The following is a 23,833-nucleotide window of genomic DNA, read 5'->3' on the forward strand; positions in this document are numbered from 1 at the left end:
TCACACTAATGACATCAGTAAGAGTAGAATACATGGGAACTGGAGGCAAAGTGTAGCTCTTGCCATTAAATGATTTTACCTGAGCACCAGCTGCTGCATTCTCTATTAAGTTGTTGTTTGGATTTGCAATCCAGAATGTGCTGACAGCCCTGAAAAATCAAAATCAAAATGATCCTAAGCAGTTACCAAACAGGAAGGGATACATTTTCATAGCACTGCACTGGAATTGAGCCACAACTCTCCTATTGACTTTAAAACTCCACACAACCTTTTAATGATACTCTTTAAGGAAAAGAAACCATCTAGTAATGTCAGACATGTACATTTATGGAGCCACATGTTGAACCTATTGTAAATTATATGAGAGCGTTAACACAAAATCCATACTCTAACCCAATGCCTTTTTTTTTTTTCCTTTGGAAAATGTCTGAAAAGTGAACTTCTGGTTTGTTTTCTGGAACTTCAGGGGCAATGGCAGGAGACAGGGGATTCTCTATGGGTTTATGAAGCTTCTACAGGGAAAACAAAAGAAATGTCCTTGCAAGCTGCAAATGGCTCATTAAGCAGGAGATTAAGGAGATATTATTTTGACGTTTGTTCAAATAAGGAGTTTTTGCTTCAGAGGGAAGATCAGTAGTGGCACAAACAGAAGCCAGATATAGCTATGAAAACACTGTCATCTGTTGTCTTACTTCATTTGATAACATCTTTTGCAGTAATAAAGACCACATGTAAAACCACTGTAAACCTTTTCTCATGATCGTACCAATTAATTTGATCATTCTAAGCAGAAAATCTCAATCATTTTTTATCCACCTTAACTATTACATAATCAAGAATCCACACTCCTTTGGATTAACAGAACCACTAAACAGGTGCAAAATAAATCTGTATTAACCATACAAGCAACTGCAGCATTTCAGCAACAATAATTATAATTAATTCAGTTGGATTATTTATGCCAATAAAAATAAGTAGAGTTTGGCCACTGCATCGTCTTCCAGGAAACATGAAAATACAAACTGCCTTGGCTAAACTGTGTTCTTGCTTGCAAGCACTAGCCTGACCAACACCTGGGTCCCTGAGTGCCCATGTTACAGCTCATCAGTCTCCAAAATAGAAGCTAACTTTCTCAGCTATATCGGGATATTGTTTATTGTTAAATGATGCTCACTGTAGTTTATGCTAACCTCTGCATTCTCACTAAATCTCCTGATGTACTCTAGATAGCCATGCACTCATGTACTATTGACCAATTTACTCTAGATGCTCCAGCTCCAACTCAGCCCTGGTGAAAAAAGGCAAAAACTCCCTCTGTAGTAAGTGGTATTTTTGCCAGCCCATACCAGGGCTGAAGCAACTTGCATTTATCAGACAGTTTTCATGGAGCCTTCAACATCCTACTTAAAAAGAATTGAAAGGGGTTCAGAAATGAGCAAAGTGCTCTAACGTATTTATGATTGTTAGGAAACAGCGACAGGAATAACCAGCAGCAAATATTCCTTGCTTAGGAGCCATGCAGGTGTTAACAGATATCTTCACAAGCAAAACATGGACAAGTAGCTAAATTATTTTAAAATGAGAAATGATAGAAAAAGCTACAAGTTTTCATTTAATATCAGATAGCATCTTTCAAAAGTTTCACCACAGCATTCTTTGGGACCCAGCCATAAAGCACAATGTAAGTGCAAAACCTGACTACAGCTCCCGGAGCACTTACATACAGTCGGTGCTTGGCACAGGAACATAATTCCCATAGACATGGCTGCGGATGGCAAGGCACATAGCCTCGTTGCGATCCGAAGGCAAGATCGTCCCCGACCTTGTGAGGAGGCCCAAGTTGTGATAAAAAGTATTGCGTTGCTCCGTCCCGTCTTCGAGGAAGAAACAGTGCCCCAAAGTGTCATAGCCAATGGTGTCTTTTACCTGGAAAAAAAGTATGCAGGCCATAGATCGCAATGCTAACAGTAAAAGGAACTATAACTGATGTGCTTTGCTTATCAATAAATTCCTGAAACACTCATGGAACGGTTTTGCCGCCCCTCCGCGCAGCAAGCAGTGCCTCCACAGGCATCAGTCCTGGAGCTAACTCGAACTACATGCAGTTTGCATAACTGTGGACTGATCTTCTTATACAGTGAAACTGCTATTAAAATTACTCTGAGGAAGATCACATGCATAATTGAAGGAAAATTGCAAAATACTGGATTTGAAACTGCCCTCAGCTCTAAGAGAGAATATCTGATTCAGTCTCATGGAGTAAATATCTGCGTAAAGGTAAGTGTGTGTTGCGTGATAAACCAACAAGTTAGGATGGTTAATCCAGAAATTTTCATGACTGCAACACTTCTCAAATAAAATGAGAAATTCTTTAAAATGCACCACGTGAAGTAATTTATATTAACGAGGTTTCTGTTCTTTCTCCTCCACTCTCAGAAGGTGCGGGGCCCCTTCATTCCTGTAATGATCAGCTTGGGCAGAGATGGTATTTTACTGTTTCAGTCTATTTAATATTAATTGACATGCACAGGGATATTGCATTAAACCCTAATTTGACTGAGAGGACTTAGCAAAAGCCTCCTTTGATGTAGAGCCTTATGAAGATAAATTCAGAAATCCTTCTTTTAAATGTAAATACAAAATCAGGCTAGTTAAAATACCAGCTATTTGTTACTACATCTTACTGAAACCTTAACTTTGTACTCAAATGATCCCTGTCAGCATATTTATTCACTCTTCAGGCATACAAAATTCCTGTTGACGTCAGAGTTATGTCCGTGTAAGACTGCAAGATTAACTAATATTAACCTACTTGGTTATTTCTGTATACAGAGGGACACTTGAACTAAATCCATTTCAGATTCATATCCTGTGATTTCCCCTTAATGGGCTGCGACTGTACATAACATCTGGAGTCACAAGCAGGATGGTCCCCATAGGTACATCTCTACTGGATTTCATCGTTTTCTTGGCAGTCACCCCTCAAACTTGTCATCTGCTGTTCTTGTTTCTGCCTCAATGAGGTGTTCAAGAGAGAGTTAAAAATAAGGCACAACACAACTACTAGGTACCCAACTCCTAACTGATACAGTTTTGGAAATCCACCGAGACCCTGCACACAGGTACAGTAGCTCGGAGTGAGCTACAAGGGGAGTAACGGAGAACCTACACGCAGCAAGACTGAATGTGTCCCTACCAGCTGAGTCTTGGAAATCCAGATAGGAAATGGATTTAGATAAAAATGCAAGTGTCCTTGCCAGTCTGCTACGAACAGTAAGCCTGGCTACTTCTACCCTTCCAAATGATGGGCAGAAGCTGTGCTAAGGAGGCCACGGAAGACTATTTTTGGAAAGAAACTGTAACGACAAACCGCTCGCTGTTTTAAACAGCATTTCAATTGTAGAGCTTCATTCTTCTGAATTTAGCTGAAGTTTGGCTAATCTCTGCTTCAGAAAGCTGCATTAAAAACCAGCCTTGTGTCCAAAACCAGATTCTAGCTTTAATTAATATGATTCGTCACAGCTTCAGGATCGCATGGCAGCCCTGAAAACTTACATACACGAAACTACACTGAACACTCTCCTAACCAGAAATAACATAATTTAAAGATCGCTTACACTTGTACTGAAAGAAAAGGCTCCATGCCGTTAGATCAAACCCCCAGTAACTGATCAATTCTGGCATACCACAGATAGAAACTACAAGCTTGGAAACGAGCCCACCTGCAGCACTGTGACAGCAGCATATTACTGGATGTGCCAGCATGAAACACTGTCCACAGCACAGGCTACAGCCCCGCTGGTGTGTCCAACACCAGATGATTAAGATGCCTCTAAATGCTGAATTATATATAGTTCAGCAACACAATATAAGTGACCTTTATGCACCGCAACGTTAGACACGAAAGACTACAGTAGTCTGTGTATGCCTGACGTGTGCCAGGGCAGCGAGAGGCAGGTCGCAGCCTGCTTCCCAGCCACGGTGAGTAACCCAAGCTGTGTGCACACAAGCCTGGCACACGGGAGCAGCAGATGGGAGAAGGGCCTTACAGAAAGCACTGCACGACCCGTACACGGCTAAGTCCAAACCACAGCACTCCGGCAACGTACTTCTAAAGTTACATCCTCGAAACTGTCAAGACGGGAGGAGGAAAAACCCACTTATCTGGTTTATTCTGCCTCAAGGGTTGAAGTTTCATTATCTGATGCTGAAATGGGTACCCACCTATGTTATTTAACTGCATTGCTCTGATACACGTGCTCTTCTCTCGAACTGCACATTATTTTAATTTATTTTAAAGCAAGGCTTTTTATTACATTTTAATTACTCTTTATCTTAGCGACTGTATTGAAACCACAGGATTCTTCCACAGAATCACATACTTAACCTTCACTGTAAAATCTATTCACTGATTCATGGACTCAAAGCCCTCGGCAGTCACATGGGAGGGGGCTGGATCTCACACTTGGGTTCTTGATTTCACAACTATAGCATCCCACACATCCAGATAAACCCTTTACAACTTCACTTCTGATAAAGAGCAAGACCACACACCATTCTTCTCAGGACCAATATTAGCATAAGGCTTCACTTTTTCATCCCAGGCAGTTTCCTTCAGTTCCAGAGGTTTAATACCAACAGGAGGAGAAATAGAGTTAAACTACAACCACACATGCTGGGCAAGTCTCCTGCCACCTAAGGGCTCTGTACACAAAAGCAGGCTCTACAGCCACAGCAAATCACGTGTATGAGAAGGCAATCAATAATTTTGAGTAATCTGGACAACACAAATCCAGTTTAGGGTACATGAAAAGTGCTTCTAGGTGTACAAGTCCAGCATCGCATTTTCGTGACTACAACATTTCAGGGGGACCCTTTCACTGGAGGGTCCCACCAGAGTGCATCTATGTCATGTCTTACCCAGCTTTATGTCCAGGGTTGAGAAAAAGTTGTCAGGAAAAACACGGGAGGTCACGGATAGTTCAGGGAGTGTCTCTGCCTGAGCATACATCAGGTGAATGAGGAAATGCCCACGGACACCAAAACACCGCTCAGGGTTCTGCGGAGCACACAGCAACCGGACCTGTTGGGACTAGCGCGGGAATCTGTCTTTTCCAGCTGGGACACGTATGGCTTTTTTGTGGGTTTTTTTAAGTTCCTCTCCACAATGCCCTTGTGAGGATCTAGGTCAAAGCCAAGTTCCTGAGGGCTTTTCTGGCACTGAAGCAGCCGTTGGGGTCTGTCCCTCTCATATTTCATTCCCTTTGTCATGTGAATATTTTTGGATATATTTCACATTGCCCTGACTTGAACAACTGCTGTCTTTTCTATCTCCTTTGCAAAGTAAAGGTCCGTTGCTTCAGTTGCCTCCATTTAAAGCCCATTGCTTTAATTTTAAATGAAAGTTCCTATTATCACAAACTGTCCAGAATAACCATGGCAAAGGTTTCACTATATCTGATCACACCTTTAATAATAATAATTGGGCAATACTAAGAATCTGAAATTCATTTCAAAGAGCTGTCCTAACCTGAACACCAGTCAAATGAAGTTGACAAGTTGGGACATTTCTTGGGGAAAAGATGCCTTGTTTCAATATTCTGATTTCTCTCTACATCACAAATGGCTCTTACACTTTGGCAGTGCCTAAGCAAAGAAATGAACTTGGTACTAAAAAAATATGTCTCCTACCAGAAGGCCATGAGTTCCATGTATGGCAACACACCTAGAGAAGCAGTGGTGGATAGCCAGGTTATCAAGGTATGTTGGGCGTTCGTATCCTCCTCTCTCATCCACATCCTCAGCCAAGTGAAAATGCACAGGATAACTGCCCAGGATTTGCTGCCCCATGTTTTTTAATTCCACTCCTGACATGTGAACAGAGCTAAAATTTCTTAGGATCTGTTGAGACAAACATAGATCCAAGTAAGGCATTACGACATAAACACACGCAAAAAAGAAAAACACTTTTTTTTTCCCCCCTCTCGTTAGGCAATACACTCACAGAGTAAAAACAGGGCCTGATCCCAGCAGGAGGTGTCAGCTCCCTGCTCTGACTCAGAGCAGCACAGCACCCGCAGAGCAGTGTGCCAGCGGCTGCACAACTACGGGCACGGGGCTGCCAAGGAACTGCTGCCAAACAGCGCGTGCAGTATTTAGCAATAGCCGCGTGTGACACGGCTACAGACAAGGTACCTCTGCCAGCCGCAGGAAGTACCCCTTTGAGGTACTTTTGGCATTTACCACCAGGGTCTATTTCCCGGCAACTTTATCTCTGTCATGTGATTTTAGGCAAGACCTGCACAGCTCCCCAGTTTCTGCCAACTGGCGGTGGAGTAATTTTACACAAAGCCCCTGCAACAGCAAAACGTTGCACCTCCACCAAAACCACACGGGACAACCAAGAGAAGGCAAAGCACAACAGGGTGAGACGTAGCACTTCTCTGAGCCATGAAAGGAGCAGGCTTGCTCTGCAGGAAGCACAATTTCTTCAGTGACATCTCGTGAACTATGTAACTTCACATTGACCCTACTGACAGTGATGCTGCTAAAGAATCCCCTCTAGCCCGGAGAAGGGTACTTTTTTGCATACACAGTGAAGGAAATAGCACAGACTCATTGCAAGTCTAGTTTTGCAAAACAGGCCAACAAACTTTTCCCTTCTTCACAGACAAGTATACTTTTTCCCCAGACACAATTCTAGTTGCTTGTTTACAAACCAGGACAGGAACCATCTGAAACCACCTACGGGTGTATGCATTAAAAACTACTCACTTTAATATGTCCTCCGAATGTATCAAAGGAGAAAAACTGGCACTGATTTTGTCCGTAACAGGAGTCTTCCATTTCTCCTTGAATAAGTATATTTCTAGTCAGAAGACCAACCTCTGCTCTCATATCGATGCCATCTATGACTTCTCCAATGTGAAGATACAGTGGGCTGCCTGTGAAAAAATCAGAAACCTTTTTATTCAGGGTGAGCATGGCATCTTCCTTATCACATTGTTCTCGGCAAGTGCACACCTTTCATTTAAGCAATCACTAAGTCTGGAGACGTGCCCAGTTGTTAGTATCTGAGCCCAGAGGAGATCAGCACTTCCCCTGGCTTCTGCAAAGGACTGCTGGCTCTGGTCAGACTCTCAAGTCCCAACATAATATTGGGGCCTTCAGCTCTCATACGTGTCCATGTGTTTATGGAACAAAAACTAGCTAAAAAGACAAGGAAATGCAGAATGTAAAAGACAAGACAACGTAAATGTTTACCACGCACGGGTAGCTTGATAAAAATATTTCGTACCGTCAATTTTCACTTGATTACTTTTACATTCAGGGCAAGGAAGGAGATTAAACTCTTCGGCCTGATGCATAGAATAATCTGTACTGGCAACGACGATCCGGTCGCCAGGTAACCAGCTTGTAACCTCATCCACCAAGTGAAGAATTATTCCTTTGGACACTTCCACTTTAAATCCATTATGAGGCACCCCTGAAAAATGAAGCAATCCGTTATTGTCACAGTTGCGCACGACAGAGTCATGCCATTAGCCAAAGAGCCGACCGGTCTAATTTTTATCTGGATAACTCTGCGTGCGATAGAAGTGCTCCAGCCATTAAGTACGTCAGTGTCGTCTCTCTGTAGGCAGCTAAAACGTTACTTTGTGAGAGCGCTGCGGTGAGCGTGGTCACCGTCCACGCGAGCAAAAGACTGCGGTTTTATTATCACTGCGCTGCCAGATTGCCAGCAGCCGCAAAAAGCGGAGCAAAGCGACAGAAGGCAAGCAATCGTCAGGGAAGACCAAACCTTTTATCCACCCGCTGAAAGCAGTAACAGTAAAACGGGTGCCATCGTAGGTGAGGAAGTCTCTCTGGGCTACGGCTAACCCCGTCGTTCCATTCCCGTGGTACTCCCGCTTATCCTCCGCGGTGGAGAGCCGGTCCCCTCCGAGGACCCCCACCAGCGCCCAGGGCTGCCTGCAGGAGACGGCGAGGGAGCAAAGCGGGCGGCAGCCCGAGCCCTCCAGCCCCCAAAGAGCCGGGGCAGGAGGGGAGGGCGCAGCGCGGCGGGCCTCCCCTCCCCTCCGCTGCTCTCCCCTCCGCTCCCTCCCCCGGCCCGGGGTGCCCGCCGGATCCCACCATCCTGCCCGCCGGGCCCGGCCGAGCCCCCCCGCTCGCTCACGCCGCTCCCCCGGGGCGAGCCCCAGGCGGCCGCGGCGGCGCGGCGGCCCCGGCGCGGAGCTGTCCATGGTGGCGCCGCGGGCCGGGCCCGGCCCGGCCCGGCCCGGCCCGTGTCGTCGCCCCCGCCACCCCCCGCCCCCGCCGGCCCCGCGCCCGCCGCCCGCCTCACCTGTAGCCCAGGCGGGCGATGTGCCTGCTGCCGAGGCGGTCCCGCAGCAGCAGCCGCGTCTCCAGCGTGAGGCTGCGGGCGGCCGAGTCCCCCACGGCGGCCGCCACCAGCCTGCCGGGGGCCTGGAGGGCCAGGAAGGCGCGCAGCCGCCGGCACTCGCCGGGCCGCAGGTGGGTGTCGAAGCGCCCCGCCGCCAGCACCCGCGCCGTGCCGGCGTCCAGGATGCGGAGGTTGAGCCCGCGGCTGCCCCAGCGCTTCTCGGAGGAGTAGGGGCCGTGGCGGAGCCCGCCGGGGTGCAGGGTTTTGTCCAGGAGGGTCCAGGAGCGGGGCCGCCGGCCGTGCAGCTCCAGGACGCCGCCGCGACCCACGCCCACGAACTTCTGCCCGAAGCCCTCCACGGCCGCCCCCTCGGCGGCGCGCCCGTACAGCGAGATGGTGGCCCGCGAGCCGTAGGGGCAGCGCTCCGAGCCGACGTGCAGCTCCCCGCCGTCGTGGATGAGGATGTAGCGGGCCCGCAGGGTGATGGGCGGCCCGCGGGGGCGGTCGGCGAACACCAGCCTCCCTGGCGGGCGAGGGGACGGGAGCGGGGTCGGGGGCGCGCACCGCCGCGGGCCGGAGGTGACACCCCGCCGGCGGGCGCAGCCGGGCCGCCCCGCAGCGCCCGGGCTCCGGGAGCAGCCGGCGGGCGGCCCCGAGGGGGGCGGGCGGCCCCGCTTACCTCCGTCGCGGATGACGAGGGAGTGGAAGGTGGCGGAGCTCTCCAGGCGCAGGGCCGCCCCCCGGCCCACCACGGCGGCGCGGCGGCTGTCGAAGCCGGGTCGCCACGGGGCGAGGTGCGGGGCGGCCTCCGGGCAGGGCCCTGCAAGAGACGGGCGGCGGCGGCAGCGGCGGCGGGGCGCGGCGGGGCGCGGAAGGGCGCGGAGGGGCGCGGTACCGACCTGATGCGCCGCCGCCGCTCGCTGCTCCCCGACGCGTCCCGCGGCGGCGCCGGCACCGGCACCGGCTGCGGCTTCGAGACCGGGTCCGAGTTCGGGTGCGGCGCGAAGGGCGGGAGGAGCCGCGGCTCCCCGGGGCTCCCCGAGGTCGGCGCGTCCCGGCTGCCCTCGCAGCCGCTACCTGCTGCCCGCAGCCGCGGAGCCGCGGGGCAGCCCCCGCCCGCAACACGTGCGCCGCGCCGGGCCCCTCGCCGCGGCTTTGCACGGAGCCGGCGCAAAGGCACGTTTCGCTTTTGATGTGTTTTGGGGCTTGTTTCTTTTTGGTGGGTTGTTTTTTTTTTTTCCCTTTTCTCCCCCCCCCCCCCCCGCCCGCCCCCCCTTCCGCTTAACGTAGCAAGACCGAAACCAGAAAACTCCCCCCTTCCCGGCTCCATACAACCCCGGAGACGGCGAGGCAACCACAAGAGCAGTACGAACGGAGAGCCGGCGAGGAGAAAACCCCAGCGGCAGATCGACGAGAAGCACCGGCGCGTTTCAAACTTCGGCTGCAAAGACCGCTTACCTATCCCCGGCAGCGCCGAGCCGCAAACTTTGTACGCCGCCTCTCGGGAGCTCCCGACCCGGGCTGCCGGGCGCCCCGGCTGCAGGCGGCGGAGGCAGGGGCAGGCAGGCGCAGGCAGCTCCCGCTCCTCCGCTCCGGCTGCCTCCCCTCCGCCTCCCTATTTATATCCATCTTCCAACCGCTGGCGGTGCCCGCACTGTTTACAGCAGCGGAGCCGCTGGCTCCTCCCAGCCGGGGACGATCCCTCCAGCCTGGACGTCTCTCTGCGACCGGCGCCCAGATGCTGGGGGCCGGGGGGAGCCCCGCTGCCCGAACGCAAAGGTCTTCCCCGGCTCCGAGTCCCCGGGGGCCGCGGGCTCCCCGCCGGATTCGCCGGGGTCACGGCGAGCGGGGCGAGACTCAGCCCGGGGAGGGCCGGGGGGGGCTCTCGGCAGACCCGCGGAGCACCCGGCTGCGCTCAAAAGCCCCGTGCGAAGCGTGCGGCTGGGGGCCCAGCCGCCTCCCCCAGAAGGGCAGGGGGCTGAGGCACTCCGGCCCGCAGACCCCGAAGTGGCCACCGGGGCTCGGCATGCCCTGGCCCTTCTTGGGAGGCAGCTGCCCCCCCACCCCCCCCCGCCCCGGCACCTTCCCGTGGGGGTGCTTTGCCCCGTGCTGTCCTGCGTCTGGCAGATCCATGGAGAACGCGGTAACGCGTCGGCCGCAAAAGTTCCCCTGGCAGCGGGCGAGCAGAGAGGTGTCTGCCACTTCGCCTCCCATCACCTGCCAAATCAACCTGTCGTCAGAGCCTGTGGTGAAAGAGAGGAAAAAGCCTGACAAAGTGCTCTGACAAGACACGGCCTCAAAGAAACCCATGTGCTTTTACCCCCGTGGCCTGGGACGGCGCTCCTGGCTTCTGTGGGTTCCTGTCCGGACTCCAGTCTCAGTGGACACGGCACTGCCTGTGGAAGGACCATCACGCTGTTCTGCTCTCCACAAAACAAGAGTATCACATTTTTGTACAGGCTCCCCTATGAGCTTCCAGGGACACACAAAGACGGGTAACTGCTTACTGCGGCCACTGCCTTCTCCCTCCCAGAGGCTACACGTAATCCCTCATCTCCACTCCAGAGCCCAACATCCAGAGAGGACGAGCCAGAAGCCGGCAGGCAACAGTGCCAGCCACTGCCCCTGCCCAGGGCCGAAGCCCAAGAGGTGCAAAGCCACAGGTGCTGCCGATCTCAGAGACATTTGTGTGCCGTCATCTGGTCAAACTGTTCCAATCTGTCACCTCTGAAATTTATTCTGGTGCAGGATTTCTTCTGACGGAGGGCACAAAGAGGCTATAGTCATGTTAATAAGGAGCAAGCGCTGTCAGACAAAATATGGGAACAGACTGGAAGCAGGGGGGTGGGTGAGGGGCACGGCCATGCCCCACGCTCCAGACAACAGCTCCGGGGAGGGAGCAACACTCCCTTGCGCTAAACAAAACCAGTCCGCTCTCTGACACCCTGTCCTGGGACCCAGAGAACTGCTGAATCTGAAGATAAGCATTCAGCCTAAAGAAACAAATCCAGATAACACTCGTCATTTCAATACTCCATAAATACAAGGAAACGTTAGAGCTGCCACCTTTGCTACCGGCTGTTCATCTATCATTTAGTGCTGGCACTTCTATTTCTGTCTCAAACAGCTTTTGTCGTTTTCCTTCCAAAAAAGCGGCATTAGTCAGCGTTGTGCCTCCTTCTTATCTGAATATGACATACATGAATGCAGGTCATGGGAAAGCAGAGCCCTTAGCAGAGGCATAGGAGGCTGTGCTCAAATTTTTTTGAGAACTACTTACCTGCCGGTGGAAGTTTCAGGCAAGACAAGACAAATAGGAGTACTTTGTCTTAAAGCACACTAAATTCTCCAAATCCAACAGTTCTAGAAGTGCAAAATTTGAGGTAGAAGAGTACTCGAACCTTTGTTTTACACCTGCAGGGGCCCTAGAAATCTCATACATCTTTATTTAAAATATTTACTCCGTGCAAAAGATTTCATGGACCTGCAATCTAAATAAAAGGCAGCAATAATTAATCCAAGATAGTAACAGCGGAAATAAATGTAACACAGGCTTTGATTAGCACTAAACTTTGTGCAGGCCTCATGAAATGATCAGCAAAGCCAAAGTCACCCCTGTTTACGCGGGAGTCCTCCTGAACAAGAACCCAAATTCTTTAAGGTGCGAGCACTGTTTAAATCCTTTAAAGCCATTTTCCCTCTGTAGCCTCAAAATCCACAGAAATACACTGGTCTGATTCTTCTTCTGAAAGAACTACTTCCAGGTGAATTATTTCAGTGCCATCTCCCCCCATAATTAAGTTTTCCGAGGCCTAAGGAAGAAAATTTCAGAGCAAATGAGACTGGACGTATCACCCTGTGTCTCGAAAGGTTCCCGTCTCTTTTTAAGGAAACCACAGAAGTGCCTATTGCTATCTGTAGCGTGGTGCTCGGGAGCTAAACTGTTTTCCTTTCACTCTTTCCCAGATTTCAGTTTTTGAGATGATTTTTGTTTTGCAGCAGCACTGGTTTGAAGCTTACCCCCCCAGCGCCCTGTTACAGGACACATCCGCAGCGCGAGAACGTTCCCAAACATCCTCACACCTGCGAGTAGGAAATCGTGACTAACATACGGCCGGCGTAGCTCTTCCTTGCAAAAATAACCAACCCAAGCCCTCCTTCGAGCGTTATCGTCGGTTATAACCTAAACTTTACCTTCCTAACAAACAAAAATGGGTCACTTTCTGTAAGAGGCTACCAGGTGTGAAGCAACCCCGACCGCCTCGTGTCTCGGCGTGTCGCGATGACTGTGACGCTTTGCCTACAAACGCGACCGCAACATTCAGTAACAAATACCGACGACCGGCGAGGTTTTGTTTTAAGGCAACGGCAGAAAACAAAGCTGCTCTACATGGGGGGGCGGCGGCGGCTGCCTGGACCCCCAGAGCGCAAGCGGCTCTTCCCAGAGCCGGCACGGGAATGCGCAGAGGATGGTTCCTCCTCTGCGAGGGACTTTCCCGGGCACCCTCCCCCGCTGGACCGTTTCCTGTTTCCTCCTTACTCCTCGGAAAAAGGAAGGAGAAGGGGAGTCAGCATCCCCCGAGCAACACCCCATTCCCACGGAGCTGGAGGCACCACGGGATGACTCCGGCTAGCGCGGGGCCCGCGGCGCCCGCCGCAGGGCCAGCGCCAGCTCAGAACCAGGGGCCCCCAAAACCTCCGTGTGGCCGGAGTCCGTCCACAACACCACCCCCCCACACACACCCCCCCCCCCACGCCGCCTGCGGGCACCGCTGCCCGCAGGGGGAAACCGGGCAGCCACCGGCGGGGCGCGCCCTGCCCCTGCGGTGCCGACGCCGGCCGGCCGGCGTCGCCCTTGCACAGCCGCTGCCCGCCCGCCCCGCGCGCTGCCCGCCCGCCCCGCGCGCTGCCCGCCCGCCCCGCGCGCTGCCCGCCCGCCCCGCGCGCTGCCCGCCCGCCCCGCGCGCTGCGCCGGCTCCCCCCCCCCCCCCTCCCCGCGCTGGGCAAACCTGCCTGCGCATCCTGGAAGCGGGGCACGCGCGCGGGCCATTAGCTCCTACCTTATCCTAATTATCAAATACGATTCTTTTATTATTATTCATTTTGGTGGGGGGTTTTTGGTTTGCTTGTGGGGCTTTGTTTGTTTGTTTTTTCGCCCCTTCCCAGCCGCGTTTCCTGTAATTCTCCACTCTTTTCAGGGGAAATTAATTTTACGGTTTCAACGTAGCGTAGCTGTATTTCCACAGGCAACCCCCAGCTCGGAGCAGGGGAGTGGAACCTGTCAGCTACTGGTGGGAGCTGGAAGGGCTGGTGCACCGCCGGGCCCCGGGGAGTGGGGAGCGACACACCGCTCACGCCCGGGGCCGCCGTGGGCCTGGCAGCCCCACCGAGCCGGGCACCGCGTTTCCACAACGTGGCTTTTAGCGCCTGTATCGACTCCCACAGCCTGTCTCCGTACAGCGGCCCATCTGCGGCAACCGCCCTCCGCACACCCTACCAGCCTTCGTCCAGCCTCTCCTCTTCTGCAGACGGCGACTGCTTCCCACCTGCCTCCTCACAGCCCTCCTGCTTAGGGCTGAGCACTCCGAGCCCTGGCTCTGGCTCAGCCCGAATGCTGAGCGCCGGCTCCCGGCACAACGCAGGACCACCGCATACCCGATTGCTCCCAGGCATGTCCACCCCTGGCCGGCACCCCTCGCCCTGACAGCGCGGAGCCCGGCCCCACGCCTTCACTTAGCCAGCACCAGAATGCATCTGAGATACCAAACCCCACGTCTCCTCCTTCTATACCTACCACCTTGTTCCGCTTTGGGCTTTAACGGTGTTTTCCTTGGTTTAAGCATTTGCTTCTTGAGCCGAGAGAAGGCCTTGGACTGCCGAGCTTCAGACAACACTCCCATATTCCCGAGGAGCCGAAGCACCCTGCGTAGCAAGAATGGCTTCACCTTGTGCTGGGCCACCTTGAGAGGACTGATAGGAATTTTGGGCAGGTTGACTCCTCGATCGCAGTTATAGAACCGAAAGAGATTCCAGGCCAGGCTAGGCTCAAAGGTATCCATTAGAACATATCTGGAAAGTTTAAGGAGCATGTCACAGGGCAACTGCTTCTCTTGTGGTTTCTGGCCCAGGTTCTGATTTAGCGGACTTTTCCTTCCCTGGTGACTCAGGAGAGAGCTGCTCCTGAACAGGCTGGAGGGTTTGTAAGAGCCCACGGCCCCGGGAAGGGTTTTCTTACTGTGCAAGAGTCTTTCATAATCCATATCCCACAAAGAACTCTTGGGATTCAGGCTATGTTCTGAAATAATCATAAAGACAGTAAAACCTATTAAACATAAACAGCAAAGAATCCCAGTGGGTTTGTTTCTTTAAAATAGATGTAAATCTCTCTACAGTTATCAGTGTTCTGCTGTAGCCCTGGATACAGTGCAGATCGCTACACTACTTCGACACACTTACCGAATGTTTCAACAGGCCAGATCAATAGATTTGCAATAGATAGGGGTTTAGGTACTATAATGTAATAATGATTATCTGTAATTTTTTATTTAAACTAATGTTTTCTGTAATGCTCAGGAAAACTATCTTTGTTATTCATACATAGACTCCAGAGTACACAGATTCCTAAAAAAAAAAAAAAAAAACCCCAGTCACCAAAAGAGTGTGTACCATTCCATATAAATTTTCTGAAAAACATTAAGATAAATAATGATTCCTACTAAAGACTGCAAAAGCTTTTTTCATAGATGACTGAGAAAAGAACCTTCTACGCTCCCGCTGGGCCATTTGCATTTTGCGTCCAGCCCCGGGGGCCAGCACAGCCTCTAGTTTTCCAGTAGATACAGGTTGGCTTTAAATGAGAGGCTCGGTTTTGCTTTCTAGGTGATCTCTCTGGTCTCTGCCTGCTGACTAAAGCCATTAGCCTGGTGTAACAGGGTTAAGCCGGGGCTGCTCAAAGGCCACAGCAGCTCCATCCTGCAGGCAGGAAGGTACCGGTGTGGGAGAATTGGGACTCTCTGGAGCTTAAATTTGCTTCTGAGGTAGTGCCCCTACCCAGCTCTCTTTCATCCAGGCTGAGCCTGAAGGTTCAATTTACACGGTGCGAATGGATCAATAAAACAATTAAATGCAACATAAGTAGGCTGGGACTTCACGGTAAGTAGGGCTGCAAACACACAAGAAAGTTCTAATAATTAAAAGGGACAAGGAACCCAAAACTTAATTGCATCTTGCCAAAAGTGTTTGAAATAGTTAATGTTTTAACACAACGACAGACAGTACTGCTAAAGGCTGGAGGTCACGTCCTGGGAGCCCTGGAATGTGCCTGCAGCCTTCCCTTTCATTTCTAAGCAGAGAACAAGATTTTTAAGAATGTTCTTCTATTTCCTAGAGGTGGATCCCAGCCCAGCATGTTTGGGAGGCTTCAGGTATTTTTTTATTTGATTCAAGATTAAGGTTATCAGCTTCAAGTCGTTATGATTTACGGTCCAGGGGACTGCTTGCATATTGTAATCGTATTAGTCTTATGTTAGAATTTTACATATCAAAATGCACATTTATGGCTGTAATTCGTCCCTGTATATAATGTTGTATTACTCGGAAACTGCAAAATACGACTGCTAGGACTAGATGGCAGTGGATAACTCAGGAATATGTCATAGCAAAAGCAGCATTTTGCATCTTTACTGCGCCTTTCATTCAGACCGATCAATAGCTATTGCAAGAACCCTCTTGATAAGACCCCCAGAGATCAATGAGCTCTTCCACTAGTTTACGGAAGGGCTGATGCGGAGGGGAGCAAACTGCTTGTGCGAGATCCCCGGGAAGAGCAAGGAGAGAGGAAGGAAGGAAGACCCAGCTCTGGGAGGACCCCAGCACGAGGGGGTCCATATTGCCCCCTCCTCCGGCGCAGACGTGTTGGGGAGCAGCTGGCGGAGGAGGACCGCACGCACCGCTGCCATCCGACCGGTGCCAGTCTGAGCCAAAGGGAAAGGGCTTTGGGGCAGACCCGACGCGTCCCTAAGTGCACCCAGCGGCACCGCCGCAGCAGAGTGACTTGAAACGTAAGCAACGCTAAATCTTTAAGTAGGTCTGCAAGCTCTCTAGAATAAACTGCTGTGTAAAACGTTATTTAGAATAAGAGACTTTGGATCGATGTCTTGTCTTCAGAGGCAGCCCTTAAACTAAAAACGGCCTGAGGAACTAAAGGAGAAAATAAGCTAAGGGCCCGCTGCATGCAGTCACCTCCAAAGCCACAGTCAAGTCACGCCGTCTATCTGCGTCCTGAGGTCAAACTGGAAACCAGGGGCGCGCTTCCCTTCCGCTTTTTCCTTCAGATAAAAGTACGGGTTCGCCCTAGCAGCCACGCTCCCTCTCCTCTCCCGGGACAGCTACAGCCTGGGCAGCCCCGGGCCCCGGCCTCGCCGGAGCGGCCTCAGCCCACCCTGGGGTGTAAAAACCAGCGGCCGAGGCTGCGGAAGGCGGACCGCTCCCGGCCCCGGGCACGCACCGCGGGGCTCGGCCCCGGGGCGGCTGCAGCACCGCCTTCCCGTCCCGTCCCTCCTCCTCCTCCTCCGTGCCAGCGCTGCCCGCCCCACCGCCGGACACTCGCGGGGAGACCGTCACCGAGTGGCTACTGACTGTTCAAGTTCGTCGCCTGCGCCCCGGGCCGGGCGCCCGCCAGCAGCAGCAGCGGCAGCAGCAGCAGCGGCAGGAGCCGCCGGTCGGCGGGGGGGCTCCTCGGGGGGCCCCGCCCGGGGGGACGACGACCTGCAATACAGACACAGAGGGTTGGCCCCGTAGAGCTCACCGCACGCCCCCCGCCCCCCCCCCCCGGCACCCCCGCTTGCGGCGGGTCCTTACCTGGCTGCGCCCGGCGGAACGGCATCGCCAGCCCGGCCGCGCCCGGGGAGCCCCGGCGGAGCGCAGCCCGGCCCCGCGGCGAGCCCCGCTCCCCCTCGGCGCCGAGCCCAGGCGGCTGGGAGGGCTGCCCGGGGCTGCGGCAGGAGGGATGCCCCCCCCATCTGGACACAAGGGCTGGTTCTGTGGAGAGCTGCCGCCAGCCGGCCCTGCCCGGCACAGGGCGGGCGGGGAGCAGGGATGCTCTGGCCTCTGCCCAACGGAAAAACTTCAGCCGCGTCCCACGCAGAGCACAGCAGCGAGCGCACCTTCGCGTTGGGCAGCCCCCACGTAAAGCTACAAGCAGAGGGGACGGCGCCCCGGCAGACCCACAGGAACGCAGAGTTTTACTTTAGAAGGGAACGTGCTCTCTGCTCGCAGCCCACCGCACCGCCGGTGTAAGAACGAAGGGGCAGAACGAAGCGCGTTTACAGCAACCAGACAATTTGCAAGTTAACAGGCTGAAAGTGTAAGGGTCTTCTCGGGGTTTGGGGGTTGGTTGGTTTGTTTGTTCGGGGTTTTTTTAAGACAGCAGGCATATTACTCCAACACTTTCTGCAAAATTAGTTTGGTTACTGCAGGAACCCAGCTTCAAAACCAGAGCAGAGCTCATTCTCCTGCTGTTATGGACCAGCTTGTGCTTTTTACTGCTGTAGCGAAGTTAGGAGACCCAAATATTGCACTGTTGAAATACAACCTCCCGCTTTGAAATTCGCACCCATCTCATCCAAGAATTACTGCCGGACTTCTCAGCAGGTAGTTTCTGTGCTTGACCTCATTCCCAACAGCGGACTGCCCACCATCAAAGAGCCACCCTACCCTTAGCCCACGCTGGGAGTACATACGCAACCCAAGAAATTTCAGAGCTAAAATGGCCGGCGAATTCCACACAGAAGGATAGAGAGAAGTAAGTTAGATGGATTTAAATGAGATCATTAATTTACATTCATGAGAATAGACCCAGGGAAGAAAACATTTTCCAAATGAGAAAAATCAAGGTTTAGTGCTGAATGAATAACCCGAGAAAGGAAGCGCATTGGTTTTCTACTTCTACATTTAGCATCATTTAGAAAAAGCAAATACAATGCAGGGTTTATAAAAGATGTGTACAATACTAAGTGTTAATACAGGTTTGGGCATTTAGAAAGCCAAAGGGTCAGCGCCCAGAGGAGAGTTGCCACAGGTTACATATTAATGACATGGAAGAACAAAGAAGAAAAATGCAGCAGAGGCAACAGAGGTTAAACAGGTCTCCACGTGAATACAACTGAAATTTGTAACAGGTACATAAATTCAAAAAGGATGCATATCAAACTCCTTGGAAAATACTACCTTTAAAGTTGTAACAACTGTTTTCCTCTGGCTTTTTTGAAGTACAAACGCTAGACAACTACTGACAGAAAAACAGATGTGCCACATCTTACCTTCCTGAAAAAAGCTGTACATCGTATATGGCTGTGCTATATGAACAAAGATGGTAAGTCACACAGGAAAAATGGATAGAGCATCCACATCGAGAAAAAAAATGTTAGTGATCACTTACACCCTTGGAAGACCCGTCGCATAATTCATCCAGGCACAGAGCCATTTTTACAGGGACACCTTGGTAGCTCTAAAATAGGCATAGCAAGTTCTTATAAAGGGCCGTATTACACATTTAAATGACAGAATGTTAACAGTTTGCTGGAACAGACTATTTTTTATGCCCAAAGTTTCTCTTTCATAACCTCACACCTTCCCCATAATTTAAAAATTCTGTTTTTTCTTTAAAGAAACAGGGACCTGAAATCCATTGTCTTCTAAGTAGTTTCATGAGTTGGTCCCAGGTTTTTTCAACTAGTAATTCTAACATTGACCAGCAGTAGTGTTTTGAAATGCCTGAAATGGTAATGCTTTGATACAAATTTACAATATTAAGCAGCCCACTACTACTACTTATTTTGTGTAAAGGATATGTTAGAAAATTATAAAAAATTCATTTAAGAATTAATGTAAGAACTATTGGATGGGAATAGGGCTACAAGGAAAAAAATATTTAAGGGACAAAACAGGTAAACAAATAATTGAATTAAAAGAGAGGGAAGAAGATCCACACCAGTGGATCACTGATAGGTCATTAACATTTTAATTAACAACAAAACATTTAGCTAAATGTAGACGAACTTCACAAAGCAAAACAGGTAACACAGAAGCCAGAAGAAAAGCGAGGCACCTCTGAGAATTAGTTAGGCAGGAATTTGGACAAATAAAAGATAGTACAAGTGGAAATTCATGTTCAGCCAGAACACTGTGAACTCAGGCTGCATGTGCAGAGACCATGGGACATACATGACAACGCTGAAATCAGATTTGGGGTTCTCATTAACATAGGAATACTGACAAAAGCAAAGCAAATCCAAAGACAAGTCACAAAATGACTGCAGGAGTTAGAAAAGTAGTAATTAAAAAAAACCAACAAAACAATGAACAATTTATAGGGAAAAGGTTAGAAGTACCAGTTTGTTGAAGTAAAAGGGTAGCTACAAGGGGTCATAAGGAAAAGAAACACTGTAGGCTGAAGCTTTGAGAGCAACACAAAATTCAACGTGGGTATCAAAAAACATTGCCTAATTAAGTAAAAATTCCCCAAGTCACTACATGGACAGGCTTACACTTTCAAACATTATCTTTAATACCTATACCATAGACATCAGCCTTATTTCCATGGGGCTACAGTCTCAGGAAGAACACATGCAGAAATGGAAGAGAATCCACTGCAGATTTATGAAGGTGCAAAATGAAAAAAAGAGACATGTATCTGAACATTTATTTAAAGTACAGGAAGGAAGTGGCAAGCTTGAGGTGATGATTAGGCAAAACCTGCCAATTTTGGCTGGAATAGTCACCAAGAGAGCAGCTGGGGCCCTGCTGCTTGGGACCTTTAAAACTCGCCACTGGACAACACAGAAACACAGATCCAGATTCTAAGGATCCAGATGACGTGGAGCAGGACGGGTGTCCTCATTTCCCCCCACAGTAAGTGAAAATACCCGTTTTTCTCCTTTTACAGTAATAGGGCCAAGTCAATAATCAAAGACAATAGACACACTTACTGTGCCGAAGATTAACTGCAGGCCTGTTATAAGGACTCATGACAACTACGTTCAAACATTTCTTCTAGGCAATGAATCAGGATTTTTCATTACTTAAAACCAGCTGAACGCCATTTGAAAGTAATCTCTTTTACATTTGATTTACATACCAAGCTTCATGGAAATGTGGCTTTGTACTTTACAAGAGTTTTCCTTGAAAGGAAGGAATTAAATAATGAAATTCAAGTTACTCTATCAAGTAATCTGTACTTTACACTTCCCTTGCGTATGAAAGTTATGCTCCAAGTAAGATTCAAAAATTCAGCAAGCTCTAATCCATGCATCCTTTATTCCATTACAATCACTGTGTTGCATTCTAGCAACAGGACACAAACTGCAATCAATCGCGATCAATTTATACAACAATCTGAGGCTTACAGTACATTTAAGGCCTTTAAATTTGGAAAAATTAGACCTATGCTAGTATTGTAACAATTTTTAAGTGTCTTGCATTTCTGATGCATAATCTGTGCGATTCCAGTGTCAAAGAATCAAATTACTTCTAAACTAAAAAGATCAGCTCAATGAAAATTTAGTTACATAAATTCATCAAAACATAAATGTGTAAATTTTTTTTGTCCTGGAAACTTTATAAAACTTTAATAGCAAAATAATATAGGGATAAAAACATATTTTAACAAAATGTATTCAATCATATACAAACCAGAATTTTGCAGTTTATTGTAACTAGGCTTAAATTAAAACTACCAATTAAGAATCTATGCACAATGTAAATTCAAATATGTACAGTACTTTTAAAAAGTCTACAGGAATGCTTTACAGGAGGAAATGTCTGTTATGGCTATTATTCAGACCATCTGAATATTAAAATGAGTTTTCTAGTAGTAAATTTACACATTTATTTTTAAAACAAAAGCAATTTTGTCCCTAGTTCCTTTAAGAATATTCCAGTTATGTTTATACAGGTAATGGAGAGGTTGTTACAGAGTTTAGCCCCATATAGTAGTTTGCTTATTTTCAGGAAAAAAGTGTATTTAAATAATTTACTCAGGAAGATCAGTAAGTTAACAAAAGAACACTAGAAGGGAGGAGGGGGAAGTTCATCACAATAACTTTCCGGTTACAATACCACAGCTAGAAACTTTACAGAGAAAGTACTCCCTTAGATTGAACCCATGACTGATTGTTCAGAACAAGCTGTAGCTAATAACAGTTGTGTGTTCTCCACACTGAGAACACTGAAAAAGAAAGTCTTTGTAGGACAGAATTATAAATGATCTGAAGTGAGACAGAGAAAACTGATCTTCGATTAATACAGCACTAGGTAAAAAGTGTCCCCATAAGCAGCTAGTATTCCCACTTCCTTCAGGGCAACGAAGCTAAAAATTGCTGGAATTACAGTAGTTGACCATATTTGTGTGCATTAGTAGAATAATTTCCAGATATAAAAGACAAATTTCATCAGATGTTTGATTAGAACACCCTCAAGACAGGGTATTTCTTCATAGTATAAAGCTATTACAGCTATCCAGTTAAAGCATGTGCAAAACCAGGTAATTTCTTCTGTTCACAGTAACTGAGGTAAAATCAGGTAGGCTTCTTCAGGAGTTGGGAAGTTCATGAGATATGAACTGTTTTAGTCTCTCTAAGTACTGTGCATAAAGCTCTATGTCATTATGCCCAGCCCCTTCCACCCAGAGGGGCTCTACCGCTCGCGGACATCGCTCGTACATGGCCAGGCCGTGAGAGAAATCGATTACCTCGTCTTCGGTACCATGGATTACCAACACAGGAGAGGTTACTTTAGATATCTTGTCAATGCTGGGGGATAGAAAAGAAAAACATAGCTCAGTTTGGGGCTTTAACTTACATACCATTACAGAAAGTGAGCTTAACTATCGACACATGATCCAATTACCGCTGCGTGTTTTTAAATGGCTGCGAAATGCTGGAATTGTGCCCAAGTGATACGGAAGAAGGCTCACTCCCAAAACACACATGTAAACAGGAGCCCACAGTGCCATCACCGTCATCCCACCAGTTCTAATGACAAGAAGCTCAAATGGGCAGCACGCAAATAACGTGTGGCACAAAAACCCCAAAACATTGAGTATATCTATCCCCAAAACCACTGACAGGCAGAAAAGATTCCACGGGACATGCTGCCAGTGTGGACTCTTCACATTACACATTACCACCTTCCGATTTAACAGATTAGGAAAGTAATTAACTACATTCCAGTCACAAGACTCAAAAAAAAAAAAAGCCTCAGTTCATAAGGTTTGAGCCTGTCTTTAAACCCCCAAATTAAAGCAGATTCAGCTAAAGAAAAACAATCTGTTCTTTGTACCGATTGTCTACATTCAAACGGCAAAAAAGAAAACTGTGGGAGAAGAGCATTACACAAGGATATTTAACTGCAAACCAGAAGAAACTCACACAGGATTTTATTTCATGCAACCAACTTCTTCACCAGCACCGACTGCAAAGTGGCCTTAAAGTAAGCTTTTCTCCTTTTGTTCCAGCTACACTTAGCAGACCAATGTAGCTAGTGACCACTTCTCGCAGGAAAACGGGTTCAGAAGAAAGGGAAGAGTGACAAAGGCACCTTCACACCTAAGTGTTCAGGCCAGAAAACCCCAATTATGAAGCATACTGTTAGCACATGAACTTCAAACTGGTAAACAGCAGCCTTCTGTGACTGTCCTCATGCAGGCACCAGCTTTTATTTGCAGACAGCCATTTTGTGTTGGTAGTTACCAATAATTCCAAATCAGTACATAGACACCAAGTGCTAATGAACTCTCAGCTTCCTACCAGTTCCACTTACATCAACAAATGGAGGAACTGGCTCACGACATTATGCAGAGTATGGAATGAAGCGGGTGGAAAAAATAGGTATCAGTAATATTTGACTTCACAGAAGGACAAGTATATTTCTTTATGCTATCTAATAAAAGGCGTTTGGATTTTCCTTCTCCTGAAGAACAAGAAAGCATGTAATTTTGGTAAGTCTAGAGATTTTAAAGTGATCAAGACTGCTTAAAATGATTAAAAAATACACATGCCAACATACACTGACTTAAAAACAGGTTTAAAGAAGCTTTATGAAAATATAAAGTTAATTAAAAATTAAGATGTAAACTGAAGCACTAAAGCTCACCCATATAAATCTCAGCATTTAGTATTCTAGAGAACCGTCATTGGTATTCCAGTAAACAGCTGAGTGTAAACACATTTCTGTCTCTGTCTCAATACTTCTCCAAGAAAACAGGCTTCATGTCATTTAAAGAGGAAAAGTGTGATTTAAAATTAAAATGCAGCCTATTTCACTTTTCCTGCCTGGAACCTGAGGTGTGTGCAACTACACTGAATACAGAAAAATATCCCAAGAACATAAGAGACATCAGAATAATGCAGATTTCCCCCCCCCCATAATTTTCAACCCACAATTAATATCATA

At 48.9% G+C, this 23,833-nt stretch overlaps 3 protein-coding genes across 5 annotated transcripts in view; all 3 read right to left on the reverse strand.

Annotated features, from left to right (window-relative positions):
• Window positions 1-10,108, reverse strand: part of CEMIP (cell migration inducing hyaluronidase 1) — a 116,553-nt gene extending 106,445 nt beyond the window's left edge. For all 3 annotated transcript variants that reach the window (XM_049811433.1, XM_049811434.1, XM_049811432.1), the window contains exon 1: window positions 9,842-10,108. The gene's annotated coding sequence lies outside the window, so the exon portion shown is untranslated. The remainder of the gene's footprint in view (window positions 1-9,841) is intronic.
• The window catches only part of LOC126043295 (cell surface hyaluronidase-like), a 58,141-nt gene extending 41,027 nt beyond the window's left edge, over window positions 1-17,114 (reverse strand). Inside the window, exons 1-10 of the mRNA XM_049811435.1 lie at window positions 17,021-17,114; window positions 14,178-14,678; window positions 9,063-9,203; window positions 8,345-8,906; window positions 7,802-7,971; window positions 7,298-7,486; window positions 6,775-6,944; window positions 5,692-5,901; window positions 1,721-1,926; window positions 80-149 (exon numbers count right to left, since the gene is read on the reverse strand). Coding sequence (XP_049667392.1) covers window positions 80-149; window positions 1,721-1,926; window positions 5,692-5,901; window positions 6,775-6,944; window positions 7,298-7,486; window positions 7,802-7,971; window positions 8,345-8,906; window positions 9,063-9,203; window positions 14,178-14,643 — 2,184 coding nt within the window. The 5' untranslated portion in view covers window positions 14,644-14,678; window positions 17,021-17,114. The remainder of the gene's footprint in view (window positions 1-79; window positions 150-1,720; window positions 1,927-5,691; window positions 5,902-6,774; window positions 6,945-7,297; window positions 7,487-7,801; window positions 7,972-8,344; window positions 8,907-9,062; window positions 9,204-14,177; window positions 14,679-17,020) is intronic.
• Window positions 17,115-20,679: 3,565 nt separating this feature from the next.
• The window catches only part of ABHD17C (abhydrolase domain containing 17C, depalmitoylase), a 30,229-nt gene continuing 27,075 nt past the window's right edge, over window positions 20,680-23,833 (reverse strand). Inside the window, exon 3 of the mRNA XM_049812480.1 lies at window positions 20,680-22,191. Coding sequence (XP_049668437.1) covers window positions 21,972-22,191 — 220 coding nt within the window. The 3' untranslated portion in view covers window positions 20,680-21,971. The remainder of the gene's footprint in view (window positions 22,192-23,833) is intronic.

The sequence above is a fragment of the Accipiter gentilis genome, chromosome 10 (genome assembly GCF_929443795.1).
Source record: "Accipiter gentilis chromosome 10, bAccGen1.1, whole genome shotgun sequence".
NCBI classification, from domain to species: domain Eukaryota; kingdom Metazoa; phylum Chordata; class Aves; order Accipitriformes; family Accipitridae; genus Astur; species Astur gentilis.